Below are 27503 nucleotides of genomic sequence, written 5' to 3' on the forward strand. Positions count from 1 at the left end.
AACAAATGACAAAAGCCGTAAAGCTATAAATGCTTTAAAATATGCGATAGACCAGGCTCCAGCATTAGGCCATCCTAACTATAAATTACCATTTTCACTCTTTGCTCTTGAAGATAGAAGATTCCCCCTGAGCATATTAACTCAGAGACATGGTGACTCATATGGACCCACTGGCTATTCTGCACCCGGAGTTAGATTTGTAACCAAATGCAGGTTCAGCCACTTGCTGCTCAACTGCCAATAAATCATGGGGCAAGCTTTCATTGAGAAGAAAGATGCTTTATTCCGAAAAGCCAGTGATCTGAGGAAAAAGTGGACTTGCATCCATCAGAGTTCTGCTCAGTCATGACCATCTTTAAAGGGAAACAATCTCAGTTAATCATTAAGGGAGGAAGTCACGATCATTTTTCCATTGCTGCAAGCCTGCTGACTTCCTCTTTTCTCCAGTACACTGTCTTGCTCGAGTGACCCACCTGCAATTGGAGATTCTCTTGCTTGTATGGTCCACCTGCATTTTAATAAGGGTAAGCGTGGGGAGGAAGTCAGTCATTCTTAAACCAATTTTTTTTTTTTTTTTGGCTACACCATTGGGCATGCAGTGCATTGTTCCCCTACCAGGGGTTGAACCCATGCTCTCTGCACTGGGAGCGTGGAGTCTTAGCCACTGGACTGCCAGGGAAGTCCGTGGAGTATAACTCTTCATATAATTCATCCTCACCTGAGTTTCCTTCCAATGGGGCAGTCTCTGTGTTCTTGTTAAAAATAAGTACAAGAAGGTGTTTCTAATGTGCCCATAATAATTTATTTCTTCTTCTAGTTGCTGCTTACATTGTGGTACTTTGTTTGTGAAAATTCATCTTGCTGCACACTTATGAAGTATGCACTTACAAGTATGTATAGTATGCTTTTAAAAGTTTACCGAAAATTGCACAATGGTCCAGTCACTTTCTCCACAAGCAACAAATACAGGCTTTACATGCCTCCACCTTCACACTCCACCGAGGCTCACAGTGTCCCTTGAACCAGCAGATCCTCCAGGGCATGGAGGGATTCCAGGCAGCATCTACCTCCTGTGGTTAAGATGACTCAGCACCAGGGATGTTTTTGTCAAGAGTCTGGGAGGTGGAGGCTGGTGGCTGGTGGCTGTTGATGATTGTTCCCTGCCAGGCTGTGTTGGATCCCATATCCAAAGTATATGAGAAATCCTAGTAGGGAAATGAGACGATAAGAAGGAAATGTAGGCGCTCACCTCATTTACAAATGCCCAGTAGACCTTCTATGGCATCTGATACAGTGTGGGGAGAAATCGTAGGAAGATGCTGGGTTCAGTCATTCAAGAAACCTCTTTATTCCAGAAAGCAACTTACCAAAGGCATTCCAGATGCCAAACAGGGCCCAGGTCCCAGAGGTCGTCTGCATCATCAGGTAAACATTCACGAAGATGCTGAGCAGTGGGAGGACAGGCAGAGCAGGGACCTGTGGGCAGAGTCAGTTCATCACTGAACACAGTCCAGATGTCTGAAAGGGAGACCCTACCCCACGTGGGTGGGAGACTCCTGTCCTCCTCAGGCTTTGCACTCAGTGCTTACTGAGACTGTGTACACAAAGCCCCGAGTGTGGATCAGGGAAGAGTCCATTGGTTTCAGTAACTCCCCTCATTCCCTGTACAGGAAAGGATATTTTGCCATCAAAGGACACAGACTTCATTCACCAAAGGTGGACACTTTGGACACATGAGCTCACTTACTTTGAATGGAAGAGGAGAGGGGTCCTGGGGCTGCCTCCAGATGATGACCGTGATCCCAGTGGTGAGCAGCAGCAGCAGCACAGCCACTGTTGTGAGCACGGGGTCTCCAGAGAACACCTGGCTGGGCCACTGGACCAGGATCAGGCTCAGGATGGTCAGCAGAAGAACTGCAAGGATCAAGGAGGAGAAGAACAGGCTGGACCCAGAAAACAAAGACGTCAGGATCTCGGGTAACATCCCTCCCTGAAACCACCAATATCAGGAAAGGCCATCATATCTTCTAGACTCCTCCACTGATAAAATACACACACTCACTCTGTCCTGTCAAGTTCAAAATATGACCAAAGAGACTTCCCAGTGCTCACCAAGCAGGAAGGCACATCCATAGACAATCTGGGCAGATTTCTGGGTGGGGGTGGTGCTGACAGGCAACCACAGACTCTTTAGAGTCTTTGAGCTTCCCGCTTCAGGTTCAGAGTCCAAAGGATTTTCCTTGACTAGAGGCTTCATCTGAATTTTGTCTTCAATTTTCTCATTCTTGCTTAAATTGCAGTCTGGCTGGTACCTGAATTCGAGATATTATAGGAATATTAACAGCAGTCCCTACTCATTCAAAAACAGGCATCCTAATGCACCACTTTCCTGCCTTAGGCAGAGCAGGAGTTTAGAAGGCCAAAGGAGGTGGCCGGTCGGGGCTAGGGGTGGGGGGTTGGGGGGGGGTGGGATGAGGCCAAGATGGCAGAGGAATAGGATGGGGAGACCACTTTCTCTGCCACAAATTCACTGAAAGAACATTTGAATACTGAGCACACTCCACAAAACAAATTCTGAACGCTGGCAGAGGACATCAGCCACCCAGAAAAGCAGCCCATTGTCTTCAAAGGGAAGTAGGACCAAATATAAAAGATAAAAAGAGAGACAAAATAGTTAGGGACAGAGATCTGCCCCAGGAAGGGATTCTTAAAAGAGAAGTTTCCAAACACCAGGAAACCCTCTCACCGGTGGGTCTGTGGGGGAGGTTTGGAATCTCAGAGGGCAACAAAACCTAAAGGAAAAATAAATAAAACCCACATGTTATGTCCCTAATGGCAACTCCCAGCGGAGAAGTACCCCAGATGCTTTCCTCCGCCACCAGCGAGGGGCGGGGGCAGGGGGGTGTGTGTGGCAGTGAATGGGGAGGAGCAGGCTGCATTGTTTAGGGTAAGGACCAGGCCTGAATGCCTTGAGGGCAATCTGAGGGAGCTAACATGAGATACTAACCTAAACTGTGGGATAGCCAGAGAGAGAGAGAGGGAAAAAGGGATAGAGAGAGAATATCCTGCGAAAAGCCCGAACCTAAGGCACTGCCGGCCTGCTCACAGAACAAAGGACTGAACGAATACCAGAGGAGAGCTAGCTGGCTGCGGATCCGGCCATCCCCAGCTGGAGGCAGGTGGGGGGCAGCCAGAGCCGGAAAGAGGCAATCTCAGCCCCAGAGAGGGCATCCCCTACCAAACTGCGAAAAGGCTTCCAGTTTCTAACCAAGACTTCCTGAGATTCTCCGAGGTTAACATCCGCCAGGAGGGTTGCAGCCAGAGATCAGCTCCCCAGAAAAGACACACTGCACACCGGAGACGGGTGTGCCCCAGAAACAGAGAAGCTAGGACCTGGGAGGTGATAAGATGCACCACACCCTAGGAGAGTGCGCTCGCCAAGCACCTGGTCACCTGAGCTGCTCGGATCACGGATGGGCACAAAACGCGGGCCCAACCAAGTCTGTGCCTTTATGGAGTACCTGAGAAGCTGAACCTGAGCAGCTTAGACCTGGGAAGTGCATGCAACCCAGGGCCCGCTCCCTGCACAGCAACCTAAAGCCTGAGCAGTGTAGACTGGGAAAGCACACACGCCGTGAGCAGGGGCAAACCCAGTGTGGCTGAGACACTGTGAGCACTTCCCACACAGGCCAGGGATATTTGTTTGCAGTGTTCCTCCCTCCCCACAGCACGACTGAACAAGTGAGCCTAAACAAGAGACCACCTTCGCCCCCTTGTGTCAGGTCAGATATTACACACTGAAGAGACCTGCAAACACAAGAAGCCAAATAAACACAGGGAACCGCTTTGGAAGTGACAGGTGCAACAGATTAAAATCCCTGTAGTTAACACCGACTACACTGGAAGGGGCCTATACATCTTGAGAAGTATAAGCTGGAACAAGGAACTATCTGGAACTGAACTGACCCCACACTGCCCACAACAGCTCCAGAGAAACTCCAACATATATTTTTACTATTACTATTATCATTTTTTTAATTAATTTTTTTTTCATTTTTTAAATTCCTCTATTACTCCTTTAATTTTTATTTTTATAAGCAACTATTACATTGCAAAAAAAGACCCTATTTTTAAAGCAAACTTCATATATGTTTCTCATACATTTTGTGATTTTTAAAAAATAATACTGTATTTTTGAGAGTCTAACCTCTACTCTAGCTTTTTAATCTTTGCTTTATGGTATTTGTTATCAATTTTGTACATTTAAGAATCCAATATTCAGTAAAGATTTTTACTTAGGAGTGTGATTACTGGCTTGATCACTCTCTCCCCCTTTTGACTCTCCTTTTTCTAGCCCAGGTCACCTCTATCTCCTCTCTCCCGTTTCTCTCCTCACACGAACTCTGTAAATCTCTGTGTGTGTTCCAGGCTGTTGAGAACACTTAGGGAACAGAATACGGCCTAGATCTATCTCTCTCCTTTTGATTCCCCCCTTTCTCCTCCTGCTCACCTCTATTTCCTTCCTCCCTCTCCTCTTCTTTATGTAACTCCATGAACCTCTCTGAGGGTTCGAGACTGTGGAGAGCACATCAGACCAGATCAGTCGCTCAGTCGTGTCTGACTCTTTGCGACCCCATGAATCACAGCACGCCAGGCCTCCCTGTCCATCACCAACTCCCAGAGTTCACTCAGACTCACGTCCATCGAGTCAGTGATGCCATCCAGCCACCTCATCCTCTGTCGTCCCCTTCTCCTCCTGCCCCCAATCCCTCCCAGCATCAGAGTCTTTTCCAATGAGTCAACTCTTCACATGAGGTAGCCAAAGTACTGGACTTTCAGCTTTAGCATCATTCCCTCCAAATAAATCCCAGGGCTGATCTCCTTCAGAATGGACTGGTTGGATCTCCTTGCAGTCCAAGGGATTCTCAAGAGTCTTCTCCAATACCACACTTCAAAAGCATCAATTCTTTTGCGCTCAGCCTTCTTCACAGTCCAACTCTCACATCCATACATGACCACAGGAAAAACCATAGCCTTGACTAGACGAACTTTTGTTGACAAAGTAATATCTCTGCTTTTGAATATGCTATCTAGGTTGGTCATAAATTTCCTTCCAAGGAGTAAGCGTCTTTTAATTTCATGGCTGCAGTCACCATCTGTAGTGATTTTGGAACCCAGAAAAATAAAGTCTGACACTGTTTTCACTGTTTCCCCATCTACTTCCCATGAAGTGATGGGACCGGATGCCATGATCTTCGTTTTCTGAATGTTGAGCTTTAAGCCAACTTTTTCACTCTCCACTTTCACTTTCATCAAGAGGCTTTTTAGTTCCTCTTCACTTTCTGCCATAACAGTGGTGTCATCTGCATATCTGAGATTATTGATATTTCTCCTGGCAATCTTGATTCCAGCTTGTTTTCTTCCAGTCCAGCGTTTCTCATGATGTACTCTGCATATAAGTTAAATAAACAGGGTGACAATATACAGCCTTGACGAACTCCTTTTCATATTTGGAACCAGTCTGTTGTTCCATGTCCAGTTCTAACTGTTGCTTCCTGACCTGCATACAAATTTCTCAAGAGGCAGATCAGGTGGTCTGGTATTCCCATCTCTTTCAGAATTTTCCAGTTTATTCTGATGCACACAGTCAAAGGCTTTGGCATAGTCAATAAATCAGAAATAAATGCTTTTCTGGAACTCTCTTGCTTTTTCCATGATCCAGCAGATGTTGCCAATTTCATCTCTGGTTCCTCTGCCTTTCCTAAAACCAGCTTGAACATCAGGAAGTTCATTATTCACACATTGCTGAAGCCTGGCTTGGAGAATTTTGAGCATTATTTTACTAGCATGCGAGATGAGTGCAATTGTGCGGTAGTTTGAGCATTCTTTGGCATTGCCTTTCTTTGGAATTGGAATGGAAACTGAGCATTTCCAGTCCTGTGGCCACTGCTGAGTTTTCCAAATGTGCTGGCATATTGCGTGCAGCACTTTCACAGCATCATCTTTCAAGATTTGGAATAGCTCAACTAGAATTCCATCATCTCCACTAGCTTTGTTCGTAGTGATGCTTCCTAAGACCCACTTGACTTCACATTTCAGGAATGTGGAGAGCACATGGGGAATTGATACTGGCTAGATAGCTCTCTCCCCTTCTGATTCCCCCTCTTCTCCTTCTTGTCACCTCTATCTCCTTCCTCCCTCTTCTCTTCTCTGTGTAACTCTGTGAACCTCTCTGAGGGTTCCAGACTGTGGAGAACACATAGGGAATTGTTTACTGGCTAGCTTGCTCTCTCCCCTTTTGATTCCCCCTCTTCTCCTCCTGGTCACCTCTATCTCCGTCCTCCCTCTTCTCTTCTCCATGTAACTCTGTGAACCTCTCTGGGTGTCCCTCACTGTGGAGAATCTTTTCACCGTTAACCTAGAAGTTTTATCATCAGTGCTGTATGGATGGAGAAGTCTTGAGGCTACTGTAAGAATAAGACTGAAAACCAGAGGCAGGAGGCTTAAGCCCCAAACCTGAGAACACCAGAGAACTCCTGACTCCAGGGAACATTCATTGATAAGAGATCATCCAAAAGCCTCCATACCTACACTGAAACCAAGCACCACCCAAGAGCCAAAAAGTTCCAGAGCATACATACCATGCACATTCTCCAGCAATGCAGAAACATAGCCCTGAGCATAGGTGTACAGGCTGCCCAAAGTCACACCAAACCCATAGACATCTCAAAACTCACTACTGGACACTTCATTACACTCCAGACAGAAGAAATCCAGCTCCACCCACCAGAACACTGACACAAGCTTCCCTAACCAGGAAACCTTGACAAGCTGCCCGTCCAACCCTACCCACAGAGAGGAACCTCCACAATAAAGGAGAACAACAAACTGCCAGAATGCAGAAAGGCCACCCCAAACACAGCAATCTAAATAAGATGAAAAGGCAGAGAATACTCAGCAGGTAAAGGAACATGATTAAAGCCCACCAAACCAAACCAAAGAGGAGGAAATAGGGAGTTTACCTGAAAAAGAATTCAGAAAAGTGATAGTGAAAATGAGCCAAAATCCTGAAAACAAAATGGTGTTACAGATAAGTAGCCTGGAGACAGGATTGAGAAGATGCAAGAAATGTTTAACAAGAACCTGAAAGAAATATGAGTCAATCAATAATGAATAATGCAATAAATGAGATTAAAAACAACTCTGGAGGGAACCAACAGTAGTTTAACCGAGGCAGAAGATAGGATAAGTGAGGTAGAAGATAGAATGGTAGAAATAAATGAAGCACAGAGGAAAAAAGAATTAAAAGAAATGAGGACAACCTCAGGGACCTCTGGGACAATGTGAAAGTCCCTAACAGTCGAATGATGGGAGTCCCAGAAGAAGAAGACAAAAAGAAAGGCCGTGAGAAAATACTTAAAGAGATAATAGTTGAAAACGTCCCTAAAATGGAGAAAGAAGTAGTCACCCAAGTCCAAGAAACCCAGAGAGTCTCAAAGAGGATAAACCCAAGGTGAAACACCCCAAGACACATACTAATCAAATTAACAAAGATCAAACACAAAAAATAAATATCAAAAGCAGTAAGGAAAAAACAACAAATAACACACAAGGGGATTCCCATAACAATAACGGCTGATCTTTCAATAGAAACTCTTCAGGCCAGAAGGGAATGGCAGGGCATACTTAAACTGATGAAAGAGAAAAACCTACAACCCAGATGACTGTACCCAGCAAGGATCTCATTCAAATATGAAGGAGAAATCAAAAGCTTTACACACAAGCAAAAGCTGAGAAATTCAGCACCACCAAACCAGCTCTTCAACAAATGCTAAAGGATCTTCTCTAGACAGGAAACACAGAAACGGTTTATAAACTCAAACCCAAAACAACAAAGTAAATGGCAACGGGATCATACTTATCAATAATTACCCTAAATGTAAATGGGTTGAATGCCCCAGGCAAAAGACAAAGACTGGCTGAATGGATACAAAAAGAAGACCCCTATATATGCTGTCTACAATAGACGCACCTAAAAACAAGGGACACATACAGGCTGAAAGCGAAGGGCTGGAAAAAGATATTTCACGTAAATGGAAACTAACAACAAAAAGCAGGAGTAGTGATATTCATATCAGATAAAAAAGACTTTAAAAAAGGCTGTGAAAAGAGACAAAGAAGGACACTACATAATGATCAAAGGGTCAATGCAAGAAGAAGATATAACAATTATAAATATATATGCATCCAACATAGGCTCACCGCAATATGTAATGCAAATGCTAACAAGCATGAAAGGGGAAATTAACACTAACACAATAATAGTGGGAGGCCTTAATACCCCACTCACACCTTAATACCCCACTCACCCACTATTATTGTGGGATAGAGTTGATCTATGTGGGATAGATCAACTAAACAGAAAATTAACAAGGAAACACAGACTTAAATAACACAATGGACTAGTTAGGCCTAATTGATATCTATAGGACATTTCACCCCAAAACAATGAATTTCACCCTTTTCTCAAGTTCACACGGAACCTTCTTGAGGATAGATCACATCCTGGGCCATAAATCTAGCCCTGGTAAATTCAAAAAAATTGAAATAATTCTATGCATCTTTTCTGACCACAATACAGTAAGATTAGATGTCAATTACAGGAAAAAAAATTTTTTTTAATTCCAACATACAGAGGCTAAACAATACACTTCTGAATAACAAACAAATCATAGAAAAAATAAAAAAAGAAATCAAATATGCATAGAAATGAATGAAAATGAAATCACAACAACCCCAAACCTATGGGACACTGTAAAAGCAGTGCTAAGGGGAAGGGTCATAGCAAGACAGGCTCACCTCAAGACACAAGAAAAAAGTCAAATAAATAACCTAACTCTACACCTAAAGCAACTAGAAAAGGAAGAAATTAAGAACTCCAGGGTTAGTAGAATGAAAGACATCTTAAAAATTAGGGCAGAAATAAATGCAAAAGAAACAAAGGAGATCATAGCCAAAATCAATAAAGCTAAAAGCTGCTTCTTTGAGAAGATAAATAACATTGACAAAATATTAGCCAGACTCATCAAGAAACAAAGAGAGAAGAATCAAATCAACACAATTAGAAATGAAAATGGAGAAATCGCTACAGACAATACAGAAATATAAAGGATCATAAGAGACTACTATCAGCAATTATATGCCAATAAGATGGACAGCATGGAAGAAATGGGCAAATTCTTAGAAAAGTATAACTTTCCAAAAGTGAACCAGAAAGAAATAGAAAATCTTAACAGACCCATCACAAGCACGGAAATCGAAACTATAATCAGAAATCTTCCAGCAAACAAAAGCCCAGATGGCTTCACAGCTGAATTCTACCAAAAATTTAAAGAAGAGCTAACACCTATCCTTGGAGAAGGCAATGGCACCCCACTCCAGTACTCTTGCCTGGAAAATCCCATGGACGGAGAAGCCTGGTAGGCTGAAGTCCATGGGGTCGCTAGGAGTCGGGCACGACTGACCGACTTCACTTTCACTTTTCACTTTCATTCATTGAAGAAGGAAATGGCAACCCACTCCAGAATTCTTGCCTGGAGAATCCCAGGGACAGAGGAGCCTAGTGGGCTGTCGTCTATGGGTCGCACAGAGTTGGACACGACTGAAGCAACTTAGCAGCAGCAGAAGCAGCAGCAACACCTATCCTACTCAAACTCTTCCAGAAAATTGCAGAGGAAGGTAAACTGCCAAAGTCATTCTATGAGGCCAACATCACCCTAATACCAAAATCAGACAAAGATGCCACAAAAAAGAAAACTGCAGGCCAATATCACTGATTAATATAGATGTAAAAATCCTTAACAAAATGCTAGCAAACAGAATCTAACAACATATTTAAAAGATCATACACCATGACCAAGTGGGCTTTATACCAAGAATGCAAGCATTCTTTAATATCCACAAATCAATCAATGAAATACACCACATTACAAATTAAAAGATAAAAACCATATGATTCTCTCAACAGATGCAGAGAAAGCCTTTGACAAAATTCAACATCCATTTATGATTAAAAAAAAAAAAAAAAAAAAACTCTCCAGAAAACAGGAAGAGAAGGTGCATACCTCAACATCATAAAAGGTATATATGACAAACCCAAAGCAAACATTATCCTCAATGGGGAAAAATTAAAAGCATTTCCCCTAAAGTCAGGAACATGGCAAGGGTGCCCATTCTCACCACTACTATTCAACATAGTTTTGGAAGTTTTGGCCAAGGCAATTAGAGCAGAAAAAGAAATAAAAGAAATCCAGATTGGAAAAGAAGAATTAAAACTCTCATTGTTTGCAGATGACATGATCCTCCACATAGAAAACCCTAAAGACTCTACCAGAAAATTACTGGAGCTAATCAATGACTATAGTAAAGTTGCAGGATATAAAATTAACACACAGAAATTCCTTGCATTCCTATACACTAACAATGAGAAAACAGAAAGAGAAATTAAGGAAACAATTCCATTCACCATTGCAACGAAAAGAATAAAATACTTAGGAATGTATCTACCTAAAGAAACAAAAGACCTATATATAGAAAACCATAAAACACCAATGAAAGAAATCAAACAGGACATAAATAGATGGAAAAATATACCATGTTCATAGATTGCAAGAATAAATATAGTGAAAATGAGTATACTACACTAAACAATCTATAGATTCAATGCAATCCCTATCAAGCTACCAACAGTTATTTCACAGAACTAGAACAAATAATTTCACAATTTCACAATTAAAACTCTCACTGTTTGCAGATAACATGATCCTCCACATAGAAAACCCTAAAGACTCTACCAGAAAATTACTGGAGCTAATCAATGACTATAGTAAAGTTGCAGGATATAAAATTAACACACAGAAATTCCTTGCATTCCTATACACTAACAATGAGAAAACAGAAAGAGAAATTAAGGAAACAATTCCATTCACCATTGCAACGAAAAGAATAAAATACTTAGGAATGTATCTACCTAAAGAAACAAAAGACCTATATATAGAAAACCATAAAACACCAATGAAAGAAATCAAAGAGGACATAAATAGATGGAAAAATATACCATGTTCATAGATTGCAAGAATAAATATAGTGAAAATGAGTATACTACCCAAAGCAATCTATAGATTCAATGCAATCCCTTTCAAGCTACCAACAGTTATTTCACAGAACTAGAACAAATAATTTCACAATTTTTTGGAAATACAAAAACCTCGAATAGCCAAAGCCATCCTCAGAAAGAAGAACGGAACTGGAGGAATCAACCTGCCTGACATCAGACTATACTACAAAGCTACAGTCATCAAGACAGTATGGTACTGGCACAAAGACAGAAATATAGATCAATGGAACAAAATGGAAAGCCCGGAGATAAATCCACACACCTATGGACAGCTTATCTTTGACAAAGGAGGCAAGAATATACAATGGAGGAAATATGATCTCTTTAACAAGTGGTGCTGGGAAAACTGGTCAACCACTAGTAAAAGAATGAAATTAATGGCTGAGTAATACTCCATTGTGTATATGTACCACAGCTTTCTTATCCATTCCTCTGCTGATGGGCATCTAGGTTGCTTCCATGTCCTGGCTATTATAAACAGTGCTGCGATGAACATTGGGGTACACGTGTCTCTTTCCCTTCTGGTTTCCTCAGTGTGTATGCCCAGCAGTGGGATTGCTGGACCATAAGGCAGTTCTATTTCCAGTTTTTTAAGGAATCTCCACACTGTTCTCCATAGTGGCTGTACTAGTTTGCATTCCCACCAACAGTGTAAGAGGGTTCCCTTTTCTCCACACCCTCTCCAGCATTTATTGCTTGTAGAATTTTGGATAGCAGCCATTCTGACTGGCGTAAAAAGAATACATTTGAATCAGTTCTAATGAGGTGGATGAAACTGGAACCTATTATACAGAGTGAAGTAAGCCAGAAAGAAAAACATCAATACAGTATACTAACTCATATAAATGGAATTTAGAAAGATGGTAACAATAACCCTGTGTACGAGACAGCAAAAGAGACACTGATGTATATATCAGTCTTATGGACTCTGTGGGAGAGGGAGAGGGTGGGGAGATTTGGGAGAATGGCATTGAAACATATAGAATATCATGTATGAAACGAGTCGCCAGTCCAGGTTTGATGCACGATACTGGATGCTTGGGGCTGGTGCACTGGGACGACCCAGAGGGAGGGTATGGGGAGGGAGGAAGGTTCAGGATGGGGAACACAGGTATACCTGTGGCAGATTCATTTTGATATTTGGCAAAACTAATACAATATTGTAAAGTTTAAAAATAAAATAAAATTTTAAAAAAAAGAATGAAATTAGAACACTTTCTAAGACCATACACAAAAATAAACTCAAAATGGATTAAAGATCTAAATGTAAGACTAGAAAATATAAAACTCCTAGAGGAAAACATAGGCAAAACACTCTCCAACAAAAATCACAGCAGGATCCTCTATGACCCACCTCCCAAAGTAATGGAAATAAAAGGAAACATAAACAAATGAAACCTAATTAAACTGAAAAGTTTTTGCACAACAAAGGAAACCATAAGCAAGGTGAAAGACAGCTTTCAGAATTGGGGAAAAGAATAGCAAACAAAGCAACTGACAAAGAATTAATCTCAAAAATGTACAAGCAGCTCCTGCAGCTCAATTCCAGAAAAATAAATGGCCCAATCAAAAAATGGGTCAAAAAACTAAACAGACATTTCTCCAAAGAAGACATACAGATGGCTAACAAACACATGAAAAGATGCTCAACATCACTTATTATCAGAGAAATGCAAATCAAAACCACAATGAGGTACCAACTCACGCTGGTCAGAATGGCTGCTATTCAAAAATCCACAAACAATAAATGCTGGAGAGGATGTGGAGAAAAGGGAACCCTCTTACACTGTTGGGGGGAATGCAAACTAGTACAGCTACTATGGAGAACAGTGTGGAGATTCATTAAAACCCTGGAAATTGAACTGCCATAGGACCCAGCAATCCCACTGCTGGGCATACACACTGGGGAAATCAGAATTGAAAGAGACACATGTACCCCAATGTTCATCACAACACTGTTTATAATAGCCAGGACATGGAAGCAACCTAGATGTCCATCAGCAGACAAATATATAAGAATGCTTTGGTACATATACACAATGGAATATTATGCAGCCATTGAAAAGAATACATTTGAATCAGTTCTAATGAGGTGGATGAAGCTGGAGCCTATTATACAGAGTGAGGTAAGGCAGAAAGAAAAACAGCAATACAGTATACTAATACATATATATGGAATTTAGAAAGATGGTAACAATAACCCTATATGAGAGACAGCAAAAGAGACACAGATGTATAGCAGAGTCTTTTGGACTCTGTGGGAGAAGACAAGAGTGGGATGATCTGAGAGAATAGCATTGAAACACGTACATTATCATATGTGAAACAGATCACCAGTCCAGGTTCGATGCATGAGATAGGGTGCTCAGGGCTGGTGCACTGGGATGACCCAGAGGGATGGGATGGGGCGGGAGGTGGGAGTGGTGTTCAGGATAGGGAATATGTGTAAACTTGGCTGATTCATGTCAATGTATGGCAAAAACCAGTCCAATATTGTAAAGTAATTAGCCTCCAATTAAAAAAAAAAAAAAACTTGAAGACGATGAACTGCCACTGAGTCTTTAGGAACGTACGTGCCCCAGTCAGGGTACAGTGGAATCTCACCTGAGGACAAGGACAAAAAACGCAACCAAGGAGTAAACCAGCAGGTGTCCAATCGACATGAGCTCCACCAGATTACTGAACTCAAAGAGCAATGCCATGATCCCTAGAATGAGGGCACAAACGAGGTGGGGGTCGGCAGTGAGAAACCACTGGACATACCCAGATAAGGAATGGGATCAAAGGAGGAGTGGGTTCTGTTGCTCACCTGCAAGAATTCCAGAGGACACGGTGGCCATGATGGGGGTCTTCGTGCGGGCATGGGTCTGGGCAAGTCCTCGGAAAAGGAGCCCGTCCTCTGCCATTTCCTGGATCACCTGAGGCACGGGGAACAAGGAGCTCTGCAGTCTGGAAGGGATGGTGGGAACACAGGTGGGAATGTTGAGAAGGAGGAGAGACCAGGGCTCTGGCTCTCTAGTCTACATGGGGTCAGGGGTCTTTCCCTCTCTTGTCTCAATCCCCAGGGCTGAAACACCTGAGCATCTGAACAGTTCATGGAGAGAAGGCCTTGACACTGACCTGTATAAAAGAAAACAGAGGATGCCAACAGCCACGACATATCTGGCAGGACCCCACCCAACATGGAGGAAAGCTTGCGGAAAGGGGCTGTCAGACTGAATCTGGTAGTAGGGCACCATGAGGGTGAGAGTCGCTGAGACACCAAAATATGCCAAAAAGCAGATGAAGACCGTGGACATGATGCTGATGGGGATGGAGCGATGAGGATTTGGGGCTTCTTCCCCTGCAGGGTGGGTGAACATCTCGGGTTAGGAAAACACTGATGGCACAGCACAAAATCCACTTTCCTCTTGAACTTTCAAAAGGTTTTCAAAATCTTCTATCAACCCCTATGCCCAAGGGCAGCCCAATCCCCTGATGGGACACACAAGGACCCAGTTACCTTTCGTGACAATGTCATCAAAACCCACAAACGAGTAGAAACATAGAGCTGCTCCATGGAGAATTCCATCATAGTCGAAGGGCACAAACCCTCCAGAACCTAGAGGGCCCAAGCTACAGTGAGAGAAGAGGCAAGAAAGACCATGAGAGAGGTGCGTTCAGTCATCTCTACAGGACTTCACAGTTAATGCCACCAGCCCTGGGCTCCAGGACCTCGTTATCCAGATCCACCAGCCCAGATCTCTTTAGTCCTCGCCAGATTCCCAGCTTTGCACCAGCCCCAACAAGCATGACAAGGACCAGGAGCACCCTCCTGACCTATAGATGTCACTGGATTCAGACGTGTTCAATGTATAGTCCTGTTCAGTGAGCTTCCAGTTGTGCAGGTCTCCCTTAATGAAGCCAGACAGGATGATGAAGCTGAGAACCAAAAGGTTGATGCCTGTGGATATTTTTCCAACCAGGACTGACTCACGAACTCCCAGAACCAGTACTCCTGTGGGAAAGATGGAATATGAGACATTCCAAGATAGCCAAATCAAATCCATAGACATAGAAAGCAGACTAGTAGTTGCCAGAGGTTAGGGGGCTGTGAGATTAAGATGGATAGTCTGTCTTACTGGGTTTCATTTTGCTATAATGAAGATGTTTGAAGCTAGATGAAGGTGATTGTTATATGTCTTGAATGCCCTAAGTACCACTGAATTGCATACTTTAACATGGTTAGTTTCTTACTGTGGCCATTATCATATAATATGGGCTCAGTCACTCAGTCGTGTCCGACACCTTGACCCATGGACTGTGGCCTGCCAGGCTCCTCTGTCCATGGAATTTTCCAGGCAAGATTACTGGAGTGGGTTGCCATTTCCTACTCCAGTCACATAATATACACATCTATCAAAGCATCATGATGTTCACCTTCAGCTTACATAATGTTGTATGTCAATTATATATCAATAAGGCTAAGGAAAAATAATAAAATGGCTAATTTTATGCTATGTTAATTTCCTCCCAATTGAAAAAAGTCTCAGTAGAGAGGAAGAAACTTGTCACTCTAAGTAAATGATTCTCAGCTGGGGGTGATTTGGGTCCCCAAGGGACATTTGGCAATGTCTGGAGACATCCCGATTGTCACATTTGGGAAATATGAATCACAGGTGTTTAGTGAATGAAGTCCAAAGATGCTACACACCTGACAGTGATTGATTAAGAAAATCCTGCAGTGCCTGCATCACGCCCCAACACCAAAGGCTGTTTCAGCCTGGAAGGTCAGTAATGCCAAGGGTGGGAAACAATGCTCTACATCTTGACTTCTTGCTTTCGTATCACAGACCCTAATTTCTAGTTCCCACAGTTCCTCCACCTCACGCCTTTCCCACCCTAGTTCCCCCACTGCCCCACATCCCAGTTTTCCCATCCTAACTTGGACCCCTGTCTCACCTGTAAGCAACAGCACCAGGGATAGGGCGACAAAGTCCGGGTACTTGGCCAGATAGTAGGGCATATATGGAGAGAAAGTTCCCTCTAAGGCCTGAAAGATGTGGTTCCCAATCAGGCTGTCAAAGGCGATGCTCCAGGCCCTGGCCACGCTGCCCGTGACTGCAGCAGAATGAGAAGGAACATTCATTGACAAATATAAATTGCACCCTCGTAGAAACCAAGAACCCTTCAGGGATACAGCCTTGTCATGGTGAAGGGCTAGCATAGCTCAATCATGCTATGCAGGACCACTCAAGACGGACGGGTCACAGTGAAGAGTTCTGACAAAGCATGGGCCACTGGAGAAGGAAATGGCAACCCACTCCAGTATTCTTGCCAGGAGGACCCCATGGACAGCATGAAAAGGCAGAAAGTTATGACGCCCCAAAGAGGAGGCCCCCATGTCAGAAGGTGTCCAACATGGGAAAGATTGAAGGTAAAAGAAGAAGGGAGTGGCAGAGGATGAGATGGTTGGACAGCATCACTGACTCAGTGAACACGAGTTTGAGCAAATTCCAGGAGAGAGTGGAGGACAGAGGAGCCTGGTGAGCGGTAGCCCATGGGGTTGCAAAGAATTGGACACAGTTTAGTGATGGAACAACAACAACAAATATACAAAGTCATGTATGTTGTGAAAAAAATACAAAATACCAAATCTCAGAGAGCTTCTTTTCATGGGGTGGGGGAAATAGACCCAGATAATTCTAAAATAGGTTAACTATTTAATGTCAGTGGGAGATCAAAGGAGCAAGATGTCTGGGCGATAAGGATTAAAATTTTAGTTCAAATGCTAATGGAACTCTATGAAGGCAACCGCTAAACAGAGACTTCAGTATGGTGAGGGGATAAGCCTGAGGGCCATGCCTCCCAACAGTGCCCTTTCCTCTCGATTCTTGGTCCATCATTTAAGGACAGCAGGGGAGAGCTGAGAAGAATGAAGTTGTGGACTTTTCCTGACGTTATTTCCCTCCTCTCCTCACAGAGTGGATGACACAGTTCTCGTGCACGACCGAAGACCCAAATGCCTGCTCCTGGTCTCCAGAACTTCAGCCCCACACCTACCCGCCATCCATGCCCTCACCAACGACATAGGACAGTATGAGGTTCCAGGCAGTGATGAAAGCCCACAGTTCTCCCACACTGATGTAGCTGTAGAGATACGCAGAACCGGTCCATGAGACCCGTGTCCCAAATTCGGCATAGCAGAGCCCAGACAACACAGAAGACACAGCGGCCACCAAGAAGGAGATGACAATCGCTGGTCCAGCGATGAACATGGCCACTTCTCCCACCAGGATGTACACGCCAGCCCCCAGAGTGCTGGCCACACCGAAGGCCACCAGCTTCATGGGGTTCAGAGGAGCCATGGGACTCTCAGAATCCTCGGTGGGCTCCAGGAGCCGCCTGCGGACCAGCTTCTGACCGAAGTGGTGGAGATCCTGACACTGCATCCCGGATAGAGTTGAGAAGCTGTGATCTGCTCAGGAAACAAGACACGAAGCCATCAGCAAGGTCCACCCGCCCTTGGCCCTTGGGCCATTTTCTCAATTGGGGACAACAAAGATCTAATTGTAAGATAGCATTATAATCTAGACACCCAAGTTTTAGGCCACTTCCCAATTCCCAATTTAAATAAAGGCCAGACATTGTTAAAGCAAACCCGAGTTTTCCTTTTCTTGGCCCATCTGGCTTTTGAAGGGAATCCTCCCGGGTTGAGCTTCCCTGCGGGCTCAGGCAGTAAAGAATCCACCTGCAGTGCAGGAGACACAGATTCGATCCCTGGGTGGGGAAGATGCCCTGGAGAAGGGAATGGAAACCCACTCTAGTATCCTTGCCTGGAGAATCCCATGGACAGAGGAGCCTGGTAGGCAACAGTCCACAGGGTTGCAAAGAGTTGCACGTGACTTAGTGACTAAACAACAGCTACAACAGAGTGGGAGCAATTTGCTGGCTGTGGTGGTAGGTGATGTGCCTTGATTCCAGGCATGGTTCTCCCAAAGTTGATGAGGAAGCTCTGCTTGGGTGAGGGACAGGCTGGGGATTGTCATTTAGGCAGAATGGGAGAAATGGGGAAAGGGGCAAGAAAAAGATAACTGGGGCTCCTTCATTGAGCAGACCTAGATTAACCCCTGCAGGTCTTAGAAAGAGAACAGAGCAGAGAGTGAGAGCAAGTCCTCCTGCAAGAGAGAGAGAGTCAGAAGTCTCCAGCCAGCAGTTTGGGGAGACCGGCAGTTTACCTTGAAATCCTGGGTTTCAGCCCCAAATGATCTCGGAGAGAGAGAGCCGGGAGTGCTGGCTTAGTTCTCTGCCCAAGAATTGGGCTCTAGTATGCTGTATGAAAACCAGGACCCCTAGTCGCCAGTACATTGGGGGCTAGAAACTAGAAACAAGGTTCTCCTGGTTCTAGTACAGAGTTTAAAAAAAAGAAGAAGAAGAAGAAGCATTTTTCCAGGAGGTAAAAACTAAAAATATGTTAAAAGTGTATTACTAGAGACACAGCACAGTCGTGCAGGAGCACACAGAGGAACAGTTTGTTTAGTTAAGACAGAAGCCAGGCAGAGCTCACACTCAAGAGAAAGGCTGTGGGAGTCCCCCCCGAAGGAGGAGGAGCCCCATAAAGAGACTGTTAAATCGCCTATGCAGGGCAGTTCTCCCGTCTTTGTTTACCTTGGCCAATTACCTGGTTTCTTTTTCCACACCTGACCTGCCCTAGGATCCTCCCTGACAGGTGTGTGCAGCTATTTTTCTGGATGAATTCCAGCACACAGGCCTGTGAGGGCCTGGACATCACCTATTACAAGATGGCACCACCTCCTTTTTGCCCCCCAAAGAGTCTTTCTGCACATGTGTTGTGCCCCAAAGATAGAAAATATGTGACCTCTTGATCTTTTACACACACAGGGTTTAGCCCCTTTCTGTCCCTGCCATGATTGTTATAGTAACATGTCCACAGCAGGCAAAGTCCAGCTATTTACCCTGTTCCTGGCATTTCCATCTCAAAGTGCAAACAGAAGTCTAATGTAAACACCTAGCCTGGACCTCACCTGCTTCATTCCTCAGGAAATGTAAACAGAAGGCTAGTTGTAGATGGAGTTCTTTCTCCTGTTCATCTACCCTTCCTGTGTCTTCTTTGCAGGCTCTAGACAGAGAACCTAGGAGGATAGAGGACAAGATTATCTGCCCCAAGAACAATAAATTTAAATGCTTCTACAATATGATGAGGGCTTCCCTGGTGGCTCAGATGTAAAGAATCTGCATGCAATGCACTAGTTCCCAGTTCCATCTCTGGGTCAGGAAGATCTCCTGGAGAAAAGAATGGCAACCCACTCCAGTATTCTTACCTGGGTAATCCAATGGACAGAGAAACCTCGCAGGATATAGTCCGTGGGGTCACAAAAGAGCCAGACACAACTGAGTGACTAACCAACAACAAATATATATATATATATATATATATATATATATATATATATATATATACACATACATATATATTCATACATGCATACAATGGAATGTATCTCAGCCATGAAAAATGTAACAATGATACTTGCAGCAGTATGGACCTAGAGCTTATCATAGTTACTGAAATAAGTCAGAAAGAGAAAGACCAATACCATATGATATCACTTATATGTGGAATCTAAAATACAATGCAAGTGAACCTATCTATGAGACAGAAAGAGACTCACAGACATAGAGACCAGACATATGATGGCCAAGGGAGAGGGAGAAGGAAGGATTGGGAGTTTGGGATTAGCACATGCAAACTATTCTATATAGATACACAAGATCCTACTGTATAGCACAGGGAACTATAATCAATATCTTGTGATACATGTCATTGAAAAGAATATATCAATATATATGTATATTTGAGTCACTTTGCTGTACAGAAGAAATTATCTCAACACTGTAAATCAACTATACTTCAATAAAATGAAAAGAAAATAGCTCAAATTGAAGCAGCCAATGAGTGAGAGTCTAAATTTTAAAAAATAAGACATCTAAAATAGGCATTAGGGATTTAGTAGTAAGGAGCACTCCCCCCTTTCACAACAGCAGGACATTTGGAATCCAACCCACATATCTTATATTGAAAAAAATTCCACATTGGTTTTTTAAAAATCTGACTTTTTAAACAACTGTAATTTAATAGGAGAAAACATACAGAGTTTAAAGTAATGTAAGGACAGAGACTTAAGCCATGAGAATGGCATGTCTGATATCACATTGTACAGAATTTTCTTCTTGTTTAGTCACTCAGTCATGTCTGACTGTTTTGTGGCCCCATGGACTGTAACATGCCAAGTTCCTCTGTCCATGGGGTTTCCCAGGCAAGAATACTGGAGAGGGTTGCTATTTCCTCCTTTAGGGGATCTTCCAGTCCCAGGGGTCAAACCCACGTCTCCTGATTTGGCAGGCAGGTTCTTTACCACTGATGCACCAGGGAAGCCCAGTAGACAACCCCAACTGACAGGCAGTCTCTTCCTGTTATGATTCATGAGAGTCACTCAGGTCCAACTCTGCTGCTTTCTCCCCACCCTCTCATCTTTTCAACATAATTTCCCATGTTTTTAATTCATCTCACGGTGACTGCGGTAACTGTCAGAGGTACGCTCACATTCCTGTTCTTTTTCCTTTTTCATTCAACAGTTACCCTGTGTTTCCAAGTGAGTGTGCTGATCATTATCCCTCCCCTAACTTCCCTGCCCTCTATCTCTCAAATACTAACATCTTTTCATTTTTATGTACTTCCAAAAGTGTCTGAAATTGTTACTCAATTCCATAACCATCGCTGAGTTTGGGTACTTTGTGTTTACATTATATGTGAATATTTTACACTGATGTTGAGTTCACTGTGACCTGTGATTCACAGTTGATAACCTGCCCCACCCTGGCCCCTGCCCCCAACCCAGTCTTCAGCATGTTAGTCCTCCCATCTGTGCCTCCTCTTCCTGCCTCTTCTGTCTCAGATGGAAACACTTTTTCATCTCACTCTATTTCTCTCTTGCCTTCTGCCCCCTCCCCCGTGCATCCTGTTTTTGACATGAATTCATCACTGTGCCTTAGACCAGTGGGTTTCCTTTCTTGGTTGCATTTGGAAACCAATCCAAATACCAAATCCAGGCTAACCCTGACAGAATGGAAACTAAATCACAGGGGAGTCGAGAGAAAATCATGTGACCTGGGAAGAGGATGAAAAAATTCCCAATCATGGTATCGTCAAAGATTCTTCCATTATGAGGGGACCCTCTCGGGAACACGCATACACACACACCACGAGTTTTCTCCATTATCTTGTAAACGGAAGGAGTCTAGAAATAAATGTAGTTTTTTCGTGTTTGTTGATATTCTTACTTTTTGGACTTCCCTGGTGGCACAGTGGATGAGAATCCACCAGCTAATGCAGGGTACATAGATTCGATTCCTGGTCTGGGAAGATCCCACGTGCCATGGAGCAACTAAGCCTGTGCTCCACAACTACTGAGCCTGTGCGCCACAATAAGAGAAGCCACCGCAAGAAGCATGCACACCAAAGCAAAGAGCAGCCCCCTCGCCACAACCAGAGAGAAACCCTACATGCAGCAACTAAAACCTAGTGTGGCCAACATTTTAACAGTTCTTAAAAAATCAAATGTTTTGTAAAATTTGCCAGTGAAACTATCTTGTTTTTGTGCTGAGAGGTTTCTGATCACTGATTTTACCTCCTTACTTGTTTGTTATTCATATTGTTTATTTTAGCCTGACTTTGTCTTGATATGTTGGATGCTTCTAAAAATTTGATCTGTTTCTTCTAGGTTATCCAATTTGTTGGCATATAGTTTTTCATAGTAGTTTCTTATAAGACTCTATATTTAAAGTACCATTTATAATATCTCCTTTCTGATTTTATTCATTTGAGTGTTCTATTTTTAAATTTTTAAAAAATTGTTTATCTTAATTGGAGGCTAATTATTTTACAATATTGTAGTGGTTTTGGCCATACATTGACATGAGTCAGCCACGGGTGTATTGCTTTACAATGTTGTGTTAGTTTCTATGACACAAAGAAGTGAATCAGCTTTGTCGCTGTTCAGTCGCTCAGTTGTGTCTGACTCTGTGCCACCCCATGAACTGTAGCCCACCAGGCTCTTCTGTCCATGGGATTCTCCAGGCAAGAATACTGGACTGGGTTGTTATTTCCTTTTCCAAGGAATCTTCCCAACCCAGGGATCAAACCGGCATCTCCTGCATTGGCAGGTGGATCCTTTACTGCTGAGCCACAAGGGAAGGAAGCCCAGTGAATAGCTATATGTATACATATATCCCCTACCTGCTGGGAGTCCCTCCCACCCCATCCCCCACCCCCCATCCCAACCTTCTAGGGCATCACAGAGCTGCAAGCTGAGGTGCCTGTGCTCTCTGCAGGTTCCTATTAGCTTTCTGTTTTGCACATGTAGTGTATGCATGTCAATCCTAATCCCCCAGTTTGTTCAACCTTCTCCTTCCCCCACTGGGTCCACATGTCAGTGAGCTGTCACCTCACAGATGTCAGAATGGTCACAATTGGAAAATCTACAAACAATAAATGGTGGAGAGGATGTGGAGAGAAGGGAACTCTTCTGCACTGTTGGTGGGAAAGTAAGCTGACACAGTGATTATGGAGAACAGGATGGACGTTCCTGAACAAACTAGGAATAAAACTACCGTATGACCCGGCAACCCATTACTGGGCATAAACCCTGAGAAAACCAAAGTCAAATCAAACCAAATCACAAAGGTACATGTACATGAATGTTCTTTGCAGCCCGGTTTACAACAGGCAGGACATGGAAGCAACCTGGATGTGTATAGATAGATGAATGGATAAAGAAGATGTGGTACATATAGACAATGAAGTATTACTCAGCCATAAAAAAGAATGAATGTGAGTCACTTGTAGTGAGATAAATAAACTAGAGTCTGTTATACAGTGTGAAAAAACTCAGAAAGAGAAAAACACATATTGTGTATCATGAATATGTATGGAATCTAAAAAAATAGGACAGATGAACCTATTTGTAGGGAAGGATGTAAGAACAGACTTGTGGACACAGTTGAGGTAGGAGAGGGTGGGACGAACTGAGAAAGTAGCGCTGACATTTATACACGATTATGTGTGAAACAGATAGCTCGTGGAAGCCGCTGTAGAACATGAGGAGCTCAGTCTGGAGCTCCGTGCTGACCTAGAGGGATGGGGACATATACACATAATTATGACTGAGCCTCCTTGTTTTACACAGAAACCAGCACAACATTGTAAAGCAATTATCCTCCAACTAAAAAAAAAAAAAATTGTAAACATTTAAAAAATAAAGTATTATTAAATTTTTGGAAATAAAAAAAAGGAAAAACAGATGGCCTCCCAAGTGCCTGGAGGGAGGGAGGACTAATCTTCATTCTGAATCAGAAACGAGAGACTGTGTTTTCAATCCTTTGGGACATAGAATGTCTCCCCATTACACTGCTCTGCAAGGCTAGGCTGACTCAGTGAACACTAGTTAAGGGCAGGGGGCTTCTGTCCATGTTACTCTAAGGTCCAAGTTGAGCATTATGGTTGAGGGAAAGCATTCAAAGAGTCAGGAAGCTATGATTAGCATCTTGGCCCCACGAACACCTCTCGGCCCTTGAACAAGTCATATACTTCTCTGGACCTGTGTTTCCTTCTCGGTCAAACACTGCTGATGAACCTTTGAGACCTCTCGTTAGGAACATAAAATGGTGCAGTTGCTATGGATAAAGTATGGTGGTTCCTCAAAAAAACCAAAACTGAAATTACCATCATGGTTGGGCAATCCCACTTCTCAGAATACACTCAAAAGAACTGAAAGTGAGGTCACAGGAGACATTTGCACACCCATGTTTGTAGCAGCTTTGTTCACAATAGCTGAAAGATGAAAGCAACCCAAACAGCCATCCACGAAAAATGGATGACTAGAAAGTGATGTGTGCCGACAGAGGAATATTATTCAGCAATAAAAAGACAGGAAATTCTGACCCATGCTACAACAGGGACAATACCCTAGTGGACAAGAGACTTGAGAACAATATGCTAAATGATAAAAAGGCAGTCTCCAAAAGACAAATACTGTATGGTTCACTTCAATGAAGTACCTGATATAGTCAAATTTACACAGACAGAAATAGATCGGTGGTTTACTAGGGACTGGGTGAGAGGAAAAATAGGGAGTCATTGTTAAATGAGAACCCGGTTTCGGTTTTACAAGACAAAAAGAGTTCTGCAAATTAGTGTCACAGCTGTGTAAATTTACCCAATATTGCTGAACCGTTCATTTAAAAATGGTGAAGATGGCAAATTTATGCATATTTTACCACAATTAAGAAAAAAAAAATGATGCCAGTGATAAACAGGAGAGCCAGCTTCACAGAGTTGTTGAGTGTACACAACTCCAAGGTAACTTAACATGAAACACCAGTGAGTCATCCCCAGCAGAATGCTCAGCTCCTAGATGAGGCATCAGCAGACATGGAGGGCAGAAAGGAGACAGGAGACTGAAGGCAGTGGTACCCAAATCACAAACTCTATGTGAGGGTCATCTGAGTGTTGAGTGAGCACCAGACTAAAACCGGTCGAAGAGCCTTTGGACATAGATCCCATCTCTCGCAGCCCCTACTCTTCTCACACAAACACAATAGCTCACAGCTCCTTCTACTTTCATCTGGAAAACAGGTCTCTCCACCCTCAGGCTGGACCCGGGCTGACCCCTCTGCACTCTGGGGTTGCAGAGGTCTCTTTGGGAGGATGTGAACTCAGCACCCAGTCTCCTACAGAAGAGGGTGACCCGAGACTTACTGGATCCTTGGAGCAGAGTCTGAAGCACTGGGTCAGTCAGGGAGGCTGAAGTTAAGGCGCGCAGGGCAGGAGCTGATGTTTGTCCAAAAACCAAAGAGGGAAGTCACTGAGCACAGAAGACAACCTTTAACTCCTGGGTAGTTGTGGTGGGGAGGAGGCTGGGAGGACCGGAAGCTTATGCAAAGTTCCTGTCAGCCCTTAACATGTCTGTGGTTACCGTCACGGGATTTTCAAAGATGTTTTTTAACTGGGGTAACATACAAATGACATCTCCCTCATAGCTCAGTCGGTAAAGAATCTGCCTGCAATGCAGGATACCAGGTTCGATTCCTGGGTTGAGAAGATCCTCTGCAGAAGGGATAGGCTACCTACTCTAGTATTCTCCCCTGGAGAATCCCATACACAGAGGAGCCTGGCAAGCTAAAGTGCATCGGATCGCAAGACTCGGACATGTCTTAGTGAATAAACCACCAACAATGTACAAATAACAGGAAATTGACAATTTTAATGGAACAACAGACTGGTTCTAAATAGGAAAAGGAGTATGTCAAGGCTGTATATTGTCACCCTGCTTATTTAACTTATATGTAGAGTACATCATGAGAAAACGCTGGGCTGGAAGAAACACAAACTGGAATCAAGATTGCCGGGAGAAATATCAATAACCTCAGATATGTAGATGACAACACCCTTATGGCAGAAAGTGAAGAGAAACTAAAAAGCCTGTTGATGAAGGTGAAAGAGGAGAGTGAAAAAGTTGACTTAAAATTCAACATTCAGAAAACGAAGATTATGGCAACCGGTCCCACCACTTCATGGGAAATAGATGGGGAAACAGTGGAAACAGTGTCAGAGTTTATTTTGGGTGGCTCCAAAATCACTGCAGATGGTGACTGCAGCCATGAAATTAAAAGACACTTACTCCTTGGAAGGAAAGTTATGACCAACCTAGATATCATATTGAAAAGCAGAGACATTACTTTGTCAACAAACGTTTGTCTAGTCAAGGCTATGGTTTTTCCAGTGGAAATGTATGGATGTAAGAGTTGGACCGTGAAGAAAGCTGAGCACCAAAGAATTGATGCCTTTGAACTGTGGTATTGGAGAAGCCTCTTGAGAGTCCCTTGGACTGCAAGGAGATCCAACCAGTCCATTCTGAAGGAAATCAGACCTGGGATTTCTTTGGAAGGAATGATGCTAAAGCTGAAACTCCAGTACTTTGGCCACCTCATGCGAAGAGTTGACTCATTGGAAGAGACTCTGATGCTGGGAGGGATTGGAGGCAGGAGGAGAAGGCGACGACAGAGGATGAAATGGCTGGATGGCATCACTGACTCGATGGACGTGAGTCTGGGTGAACTCTGGGAGTTGGTGATGGACAGGGAGGCCTGGTGTGCTGTGATTCATGGGGTCACAAAGAGTCAGACATGACCGAGCAACTGAACTGAACTTAACTGAACCCTCTTTAACTAATTAGTTCAGTTGTGTCATAACCAAAAGCAGAGTCTGGCTGCTGGCTCCTCAAAAGCCATTAAGAAGGCCAGGTTGGTGGAAGGAAAGTTTGCTTTATTTTGGATGCCAGCAATGGGTGGGAGGAGGGTTATACTACTGCCAAAGGTCAACTCCCCTGCCCACCCCAACAAGCAGACAGTAACAGCTTCAGTGGGTTTCCCTGTTGTTCAACTGGTAAAGATTCCACCCGCAGTACAGGAGATAGCACTTCAGTTTCTGGGTCAGGTAGATCACCTGGAGAAGGAATAGGCTACCCATTCCAGTATCCTTGGGTTTCCCTGGTGGCTGAAACACTGAAGAATCTGCCTGGATGCAAAAGCCCTGGGTTCAAACCCTAGGTTGGGAGATTCCCTGAGAGGGCATGGCAACCCACTCCAGTATTCTTGCCTGGAGAATCCCATGGACAGAGGAGCCTGGTGGGCTACAGTCCATAGGTTTGAAAAGAGTCAGACATACCTGAGCAGAGCACAAGAGCTTTTATAGTCTCAGAGAGGGTGATACATTCAGAAACAGCACAGTTCACTCTGACAGTCATCTTGAAATTGGTCATCAGTGAGCTGACCAGCGTTGTCTTGACTGTTTTAGGTACAGTTAAACTTCAGTAACAAGGTCAGCTTGTTCCCATTTCCTTGAGGCTAGTTCTCAGAATTGGGGCACCTGTTGTCATGGCTACCCTCTGGTCATCAGTTAGATAACTTCTTCCAGCTGGTGGAAATGTCTGTATCTACATGCTCTCAGAATATTGTCTGTAGCCCTTGAGAAGGAACTAATGGTCTTTGACTATGCTTAATCACTATATTATTATTATTATTATGTGTTCTCCTTTGACTGTTTTCCTTTGTTTCTGCATGTTCTCCCTTCTTGGAGTAAATTTATTCTTTTGATAAGCTTTTACCACAGACAGAAGGCAGGCAGAGGACATGGGGGTCAACGACCTCCCCCATTTCCATGTTAAGTACATTCACATTTTGTGCAACCAAACCCCAGGACTTTTTTTCC

General features: G+C 43.5%; 1 protein-coding gene across 2 annotated transcripts; it reads right to left on the minus strand.

Annotated features, from left to right (window-relative positions):
- Positions 1-258: 258 nt before the first annotated feature.
- Positions 259-25130, minus strand: LOC113876040 (cationic amino acid transporter 3-like). Of its 2 annotated transcripts, XM_027514844.1 has the most exons (13): positions 24993-25130; positions 19201-19308; positions 17238-17633; positions 16118-16276; positions 14996-15173; positions 14679-14791; positions 14297-14519; positions 13986-14125; positions 13781-13883; positions 2113-2312; positions 1748-1914; positions 1368-1476; positions 259-1205 (listed from the first exon to the last, which is right to left on the minus strand). In XM_027514844.1, the coding sequence occupies exons 3-13, from the start codon at positions 17605-17607 to the stop codon at positions 1108-1110; spliced, it is 1860 nt and encodes a 619-aa protein (XP_027370645.1). In that variant the 5' UTR covers positions 17608-17633; positions 19201-19308; positions 24993-25130; the 3' UTR covers positions 259-1107. The 2 variants fall into 2 exon arrangements, with proteins under 2 accessions (XP_027370645.1, XP_027370646.1); XM_027514845.1 differs by lacking the exons at positions 19201-19308; positions 24993-25130 and having other exon boundaries at positions 17219-17633.
- Between the last annotated feature and the right edge of the window lie 2373 nt (positions 25131-27503).

Source organism: Bos indicus x Bos taurus, chromosome 18 (genome assembly GCF_003369695.1).
Source record: "Bos indicus x Bos taurus breed Angus x Brahman F1 hybrid chromosome 18, Bos_hybrid_MaternalHap_v2.0, whole genome shotgun sequence".
Taxonomy (NCBI): Eukaryota; Metazoa; Chordata; class Mammalia; order Artiodactyla; family Bovidae; genus Bos; species Bos indicus x Bos taurus.

Excerpts from the sequence above, each read along its gene's own strand:
- LOC113876040 (XM_027514844.1), bottom strand. The coding sequence starts at position 17,607 with ATGCAGTGTCAGGATCTCCACCACTTCGGTCAGAAGCTGGTCCGCAGG. Across the intron at positions 15,174-16,117 it reads CCTGGTGCTGTTGCTTACAG|GAGTACTGGTTCTGGGAGTT; the intron begins GTGAGACAGGGG and ends TCTTTCCCACAG. Across the intron at positions 1,477-1,747 it reads CCTCTCCTCTTCCATTCAAA|GTCCCTGCTCTGCCTGTCCT; the intron begins GTAAGTGAGCTC and ends CTCTGCCCACAG.